At 40.6% G+C, this 8,168-nt stretch overlaps 1 protein-coding gene across 1 annotated transcript in view; it reads right to left on the bottom strand.

Annotated features, from left to right (window-relative positions):
• Positions 1 to 2,854: 2,854 nt before the first annotated feature.
• Positions 2,855 to 8,168, bottom strand: part of LOC144607258 (signal-transducing adaptor protein 1-like) — a 32,241-nt gene continuing 26,927 nt past the window's right edge. Inside the window, exons 10-12 of the mRNA XM_078423979.1 lie at positions 8,096 to 8,167; positions 4,210 to 4,299; positions 2,855 to 3,026 (exon numbers count right to left, since the gene is read on the bottom strand). Of these exons, the coding sequence (XP_078280105.1) occupies positions 2,968 to 3,026; positions 4,210 to 4,299; positions 8,096 to 8,167 (221 nt within the window). The 3' untranslated portion in view covers positions 2,855 to 2,967. The remainder of the gene's footprint in view (positions 3,027 to 4,209; positions 4,300 to 8,095; position 8,168) is intronic.

The following is an 8,168-nucleotide window of genomic DNA, read 5'->3' as shown; positions in this document are numbered from 1 at the left end:
TCAGTGAAACTCTTTGTTTTGCATACTATAGACAAGGTTAAAGAGTTGCCACCTATAGGGTGCCAGCAAAGTTACAAAGTATTCATTACAGTCCCCAATGGTCCCTCTATGTTGTTGGTGCCCCTATGCTAGGTCCCTCTTTGTTCTCATTCTTGTATCTGAGATCAGCGTGCAAATGGACATGATTTATCCAAGGTTCAGTATTTAATATTGGTATCCATGGAGCAAGTGGCTCTGACTGTTCATTCAGATGATCTACCAACCAATCGATTAGATAAGACATGATTCCATGATGCAATGTTTTTACATTCTGCTAGTGATTGGCTTTAATGAAGCTTTGAGTTTCTTTGGCGTCAAAAAAAAATCTTCTAAAGAAAACTTGGAAATCTAACTGCCTTGCTGACTGAGGAATTGAAACAAGACAATAAATCTGTCACTTTGAAGTGGGAATTCTTGCAGTCCCTCCAGCTTATATGTATAACTGATGCCTTTGTGATAGGCCCAGCAGGTCAAAAAGAGATACTTCCAGGGAGAAATATGCCTGATCTGTGAGCTTTCCACAAATTAGTCGAAAGCTTTGGCCAGGTTCAGTTCTCCCATCAAAGGAACTGGACCCAGTGCTGATAGAGTCGTTTTATGGTCCCTTCCATTCCAAATATATTAAATTAGCTGAACTTTACACCTAATGTTAGTGAATTTGAACATGAGCATTTGAAATCAACTTAAGTTTAAGTTGGCGCATCACCAGAGACCCGGGTTTGATCCCGACTATGGTTGCTGTCTATGTGGAGTTTGTCCATTCTCCCTGTGACTGCATGGGTTTCCACCGGGTGCTCCAGCTTCCTCCCACACTCCAAAGATGCACAGGTCAATTGGCTTTGGTAAAAATTGTGAAATGTCCCTAGTGTACAGGGATCACTGGTCGGCGTGGACTTGGTGGGTCGATGGGCCTGCTTTCATGCTGTATCTAGACTAAGATGAAATGAACTAGACATGACCACCTTCATTATTTGCATTAAAACCAGACTTGAAGTTCTGAGTGGAAAAACAAATGCAGTAAAGCTTTTGGGAGAGTTTTAGAAACATAGAAAAATAGGTGCAGGAGTAGGTCATTCGGCCCTTCAAGCCAGGACCACTATTCAATATGATCGTGGCTGATCATCTAAAATCAGTACCCCATTCCTGCTTTTTTTTCCCATATCCCTTGAGCTAAATCTAACTCCCTCGAGTTAGAGAACATCCAATGAATTGGCACTCCACTTTTTACTAGTTAAAATCAAAAGAAAAGTACTGAACATTTAATTTCAATTTATTGTTGCCTTGCTTTGACCCTTTGCAGGAAACATTCCTATTGAGGGCATTACTAGTTGGAAGTCATGCCAGTGAATTGTGAGAACTGGTCAGGCAGTGATCAGTGTCAATGATTTTAATGGCTGGAGTGTTGCAAATTAGACGCATCGCTATCCGGATCTATGCCTTTCAAAGTGTTGTTCTTCCTCAGACATGCACCCTTCCAATAATCATGCTCTTTCTTGAGGTTCAGTATCACTGGGAAGACATTATAAGTTGAGTGGATTTCTAACAAGCGATGTGACCATGAACGTACTTATGGTGAGCTGATAAAGATCATTCACACACAATACATTTAAAAAAAAAAATCATTTAACTCCATAAAATGTCTTGGAAGACTTTATTACAAAACAAATAATGTTACAATTAGATATAAATCCATTCATTGATAACCAATAATTACATACAAAATCATTTGCTTTATAGTTTTACAATCTTACTCTTTGTGCCTCATTATCTAACTTTTGCCCAGTGTTAATTTAACTCTGGGTCAATTCCCATGTAAATGGCAGGAAAATTAGGGAGGTTTCGTCCCTTTGATTCACACTGCCAAAGAGTAGCATATTTGCTTGTATAGAAAACAAAAGCAAGATATATATTTTAAAGTGTATTATAAGAAATTAAGTTCCTAAATATCAGTTACTTCAAGAGCATATATATTACATAAATCTCTTGGGATAAAATGCACAGCACTGCTGTTACTCAGCTTTCTGAAAAAGCACACGTTATTGTAAATATGGAGTGTTAACTAACCATCTCCAGACAATTATGATTCAGGCAAAATAGAAGAAGAAAGCTGCACTCCAGTGGTGAAGCTCAATCTTTTAAGCCTCTTTGTTTCTCTCTGGAATATACTTTAGATATATATTGTTGAGTTGTTGGCACTATGGAAGAGGACTAGAAAACTATTGATCGGTTAAGAGTATTAAACACAGCTTAGAAAGAATGAGTTTGTTTCACACTTGTCATGGATTCCTAATCTTTTCTATCTCCCTTCGCACAGTTTTTGCAAATTTCCCTTGGAGCATCAATGCCCCTCCAGATCCCTCTCACTCCTTCTCTACCCCCCTCCATACCAATCCTCCCTTTACATCCTACATTATATACACGTCAAGACTGATTCCCTCGTTTCAAATTCTGTTGATTTGATAGCATTTAATCCCTGAAAAAGAATAGATCTTCTCTATGTTAACAGGCATCAATGAAAAGTTTAATGTGGGAATCTGGTCGTGTGCAGTAGGTGTTTGTGGAGCAGGGAAACTTGATTTGTTAACCTCAACATTTTTCTCTCTCTGTTTACAGTCCAGGTTGGGCATCTCATTCATGCCTGGCACTTTAGGAAATATACTGCAATATAGCATACTTCTCAGTTAAATCAGTATTGATACAACAATCATTAAACGAGAAGTACCACGAATACAAATGATCAAACCGTGCATCAATCAGAATCAAAATTAAATGTACAGCTTTTACAAAGAGGTTTTATCATTGAATGAGAGTCAGTTTTTCAAATTCAAACACCACATGCTCAGGCATGTCACCTGTAATGCCCTTATTCAAATTCTTCACCCGGTGCTCCTCTGATTCACAAAAGAAAATGGACCTTCAGGAAGTCACTCATTCACTCATCGCTGCCCTTCTCTGCTGCAACTTTTTGTTGAGCTCTTTGGTGACATCTGGTGGAGAAATGGTTAAAAAAAATTGTGAATTCCCCTCTTTTTAAATTTTTTTTGATGAATGCAGAGACAAATGTGGTATTAAGAAATGGACAAATATGCCCAAATCTACTTTGAGTAAAGTCTTTGAATAAGATGACATTGCAGGAGTTTGTGGGTTTTCTCTGGGTGCTTTGGTTTCCTCCCACACTCCAAAGACCTATGGTTTGGTAGGCTAATTGACTTCGGTAATAATTGCAAATTGTCCCCAGTGTGTAGGATAGTGTTAGCGAACGGGGCGATTGCTGTATCTCTAAACAACCACCTTTGTTTAGAAAAAACAGCGATCCAGTACAACTCCAGCCTTTGAGGGGTTTTCCCTTTGCTTTAATGGCATGCACACTACAACAAACAATTCAGAGAAGCCCAGATCTCTACTAAAACCTGTTGTTTTTTTAAGAGAAAAGTATGTATAACGATATTTAAATGTTTTATGCTCAAAATCGTAAGAGGCACAAACTATTTAATGATGGGACATCAAGAGTGGTAATAATGGTGACGAGCGTGTAATTATTGTACAAGGATGTTGAAGTGTGCACTGTAATATCAGCTAACTCACTGGCATCAGTCACGCCTCACGTTAACAGGTCCTTCAGCCCACCGAGTCCCAGACAACCATTAAGCGCCCATTTGCACTAATTCTGTGCCAGTCCCATTTTAGTCATCTTGCCTTCCCACTAAGTGTTCACAAATTCTTCTATTACACACGAGTAAAGAACTCAGTGGTCAGTTAACCTACCAAACCAGGCATCTTGGGGTACGGGAGGAAATGGGAGCTCCTGGAACCCCATACGGACACAAAGAACGTGCAGACTCCTCGCAGGCAGCACTCAAACTCGGGCTTCACCAGCTGTACCATTGTGCCACCCCTTAAGTTAGGTTGGGATTTTCAGTGTTATTGGCCACATTGTGGTTCATGAATCTTAAGCAGCTGAAATTTGAGAGGGGAGGTTAAGGGCTTTCAGGAGGTTCCATCGACTAATTTCACCGACAGAAAATCCTGTGGAATTCATTAACCATCCTCAAATTCTCCAGCACGTATCCCTGGCAGGTGAAGCTCTGCACACTTGCCACAATAAGATCTTGGTAGGATGTCACAAAGAAGGATATCCCAATGCCCACATTGCCCGTCCTTTCCACTTACCGTCTGTTAATCCAGGAAGATTGATGGGCTGACGAGGCATTGCTGGTGGCTCAATTTTTAGATGTGCTCGTAGTTCTACCTTAACGATTCCTGCAAAAGAAACAAAAACCAGGTGTTCATGAAAACTGCCCATCCATGGTGTTCTTAGTCAATGTCTCCTTTTGTTTGAAGCAGTGTCTTTTCGAGTGACACTGCACATTATTTATATTTACTTAATTGTTAAAGGGCAACATAAATACTTGCAGAGCATCTACAATTCCCGATACTTCAATGGTCTGAGATCATGACAAATCCAATTTTGTACGGGATGAAAAGTTCAGTTCATTTACATGTTCCCCAAGAATACAGTGATAAACAGAGAAACAGCTGTCCAATCCTGACCCCTGCTGTCCTTAAACTCACTAGGGCCCTGGTTCCCTTCAGTCTGAAGAAGTGTCCCAACCCGAAACGTCACCCATCATCAGGAATGCTGCCTGTCCAGCACTTTGTCTCTTTTTTTGTAAACCAGCATCTGCAGTTCCTTGTTACTACATTCTTCCCTTAAACTCATCTGGTTCACTGAAAAATAACCTTAGCTTTCTCCATAGCATTCTAAAATTTGTTTGTATTAATAGGAGTGAAATCAAATAGTTTGGGGCATCTGCCCATCTGGCACTGCCAAAATCCTGTGTGCCAGATTGTCAGTGTTTTACTGCATTTCACGTCCGAGCTACTAGCAGGAAGAACGTCAGATAAATCCCAGCTCATCACCATATTAATGCAGCATAGTGAGGCAGTTTGTTGAACCACTGCCTCACCGCGTCAGAGAGCCAGGTTCCATCATGACAAGGGTGCTGTGTGGAATTTGCATTTTTGCCCTATGACCATGTGTTTTTTTTTTCTTTTTTTAAAGACTTCAGAGATACAGTGTGGAACAGGCCCTTCGGCCCACTGAGTCCAATGCCAACCAGTGATCACGCTGCACTTTAGCACTATCTGACACACTAGGGGAAATGTGGAGAAGCCAATTAAGCTGCAAAGCTTGCATGTTTGGAATGTGGGAAGAAACCAGAGCACCCGGAGAAAACCCATGCGGTCACAGGAGGAACGTACAAACACCGTGTAGATAGCACCCAGAGTCAGGATTGAACCCGGGACTCTGGCGCTGAAAGGCAGCAACTCTTCCACTGGGCCGCCCCCAAAATTCTTCTCTCTCTGCTTTGCAGTGATTAGAATGAGTGGAAATAGATGGTTGATAGTTGGCATGGACTCGGTGAGTTGAAGTGCCCGTTTCTGCATTTTCATCTGCATGACCCCATAATCCTATGGGATAGGGCAGAATTCCTTTTTTTTTTTTAAACAATAGATCATCCAGTTTAGCAGCGACTATGGTTTTGTTTATTTCCCAATCTACAACTTCTAGGTTCCTAGATTTTCTGTATTTAAGAGGGTGGGAATGGTAAAATTAATTTGGATGCAATTGTAAAACAATTTCTACTTGGTGTACATAGAATGGAAAAACAGGGTGGGGCTATTTAATAAAGGTTTAAGCTCATTTTGAAGATATTATGCTCAAGAGTGTGGTCAAAGTTACTGGGTTAACAACTGTTGGCGGAAATACGAAAGGTTTACATCAGCTATCCCCACTTTGCGAACTTCTGGAATTCAAATCACATAACTATCGAAGAAGGAGCTCGACATTACCCCACATTAGAGTTAGATCATTTTATTGACTTTGCTTATCCTTATTTTCAACTTACTTTGCATGTTGGCTTGATTTAGCTTCTTAATTTCTAAAGGGAAGAACAGCAAAAGTCAAGTCAAGTCGAATTTATTTGTCACATACACATACACATACACGATGTGCAGTGTTAAAGTGATCGTGTTATACAATATAGTAACAGCCTTCTCAGCCCACCGTGTCTATGGCAACCATCATGCCTGTCTATACTTATCCCACTTGCTGTTTTTATTTTGATTTTAAAATTAAAAAATATATATTTTAATATGCAGGGTGATAAACAACACGCCTTTAGAAAACCACATGGTAATATAATAGACCATTCCTTCCCTGGTGTCTGGGAGAGCTCTTTGAAGGAGCTTTATAATTAATCCCAATTTCCTCCTCCTCTCATGGTCCTGCCAGTTACTCCTTTTCAGGTATGTCATGTCACTTCTTATAGTAATCAACCAATCTGCTTCCTCCACCCTCAATGCAGTCTAGTTCTTAACAATGAAGAAAATGTGGTACAATTGCATTTTTCATAAACGCAAAGTTATCTTAAATCTTTGTCATTTGATGACCAACCTTTTTTACTGTACAAAGTTATGCATCTTATCTCTCTGCTTTTAAAGAAAAGCAAACGCTGTGCACCTTACCAAACCTGTCATGCCACATTCAAAGATTTGTTATATGCAAAACCTTCATATAGACAATAGACAATAGGCAATAGGTGCAGGAGGAGGCCATTCGGCCCCTTGAGCCAGCACCGCCATTCAATGTGATCATGGCTGATCATTCTCAATCAGTACCCCGTTCCTGCCTTCTCCCCATACCCCCTGACTCCGCTATCCTTCAGAGCTCTATCCAGCTCTCTCTTGAATGCATTCAGAGAATTGGCCTCCACTGCCTTCTGAGGCAGAGAATTCCACAGATTCACAACTCTCTGACTGAAAAAGTTTTTCCTCATCTCAGTTCTAAATGGCCTACCCCTTATTCTTATACTGTGGCCCCTGGTTCTGGACTCCCCCAACATTGGGAACATGTTTCCTGCCTCTAACGTGTCCAACCCCTTAATAATCTTATATGTTTAGATAAGATCCCCTCTCATCCTTCTAAATTCAAGTGTATACACGCCTAGCCGTTCCAGTCTTTCAACATATGACAGTCCCGCCATTCCGGGAATTAACCTAGTAAACCTACGCTGCACGCCCTCTTGATAGAGAATAAGTTGATGAGTCATCCTGTGCCCCCTAAAATCTAATTCTTAGTAGACATAGCTGAGATTGCTGACGTTCATATCCATTCGATCAAGAAGACACAGCACCATACAAGGTCCAAGGACCAAAGGTTAATTGTATAAATCAACACAGTATCAGTATCATTAATTTTCGGACTTTGCTCTAATCACACAAATATTCTTGTCACCAATCACCAGCAGAATACAATTGGAAAGAAGGAATAATTATCAGATTTCTGCACTGACAGGAGGTGGGTTTGCTATTTTAGGCCGGCCTGTCCCAGACCGGAAATGTTCACTGTTTCTCGTTCCAAAGATGCTGCATGACCCAGTGAGTGATTCCAACATGTTTCAAGGGGGGGGGGGGTTAAACCACAGATTTCCAGCACTTAAGAATGTTCCTTCAGTCTCTCCCCCTATCACCTGCTTTCGCCAAAGAGAAGAATGATGTGTCCACTAGATGGGGCTCCAAACTCTTCTTGTTCCAAAGGAAAAGCTTAGAAAAACAGGCATTTCCTGATGAATAGAAATCTATTCTGATGCAAGATATGAAACACTGCTATTAAGCACATTTGGGTCAATTTTGGGAAATTAAAGGGCACTGGCTTTGTATTAAACTAGATATTTAAACACAATATCTTAGCCTCTACTGCCTTCTGTGGCAGAGAATTCCACAAATTCATAACTCTCTGGGTGAAAAGTTTTTTTCTCATCTCAGTTTTAAATGGCCTCCCCTTTATTCTTGGGCTGTGGCCCCAGGTTCTGGACCCCCCCCCCCCCCCATCATTGGGAACATTTTTCCTGCATCTAGCTTGTCCAGTCCTTTTATAATTTGAAACTTTTCTATAAGATCCCCATATTGGAGAATTTCCCCCCCCCACCAAAAAAAATGTGAATAATATTTAACATGCAACAGTGTAGTTTGGAAACTCAAAATAAAAACTAACCATTGTTGTTGATGCGCCCCGTTTCTGGTTCTTTAATTACAGGCTTCTTCGGACTTTGTTTCCCTTTCTTAAC

The sequence above is a fragment of the Rhinoraja longicauda genome, chromosome 28 (genome assembly GCF_053455715.1).
Source record: "Rhinoraja longicauda isolate Sanriku21f chromosome 28, sRhiLon1.1, whole genome shotgun sequence".
In the NCBI taxonomy this organism is placed as follows: Eukaryota; Metazoa; Chordata; class Chondrichthyes; order Rajiformes; family Arhynchobatidae; genus Rhinoraja; species Rhinoraja longicauda.
Note: the sequence above shows the minus strand (reverse complement) of the source record. Positions and strands in the feature narration are given on the sequence as shown.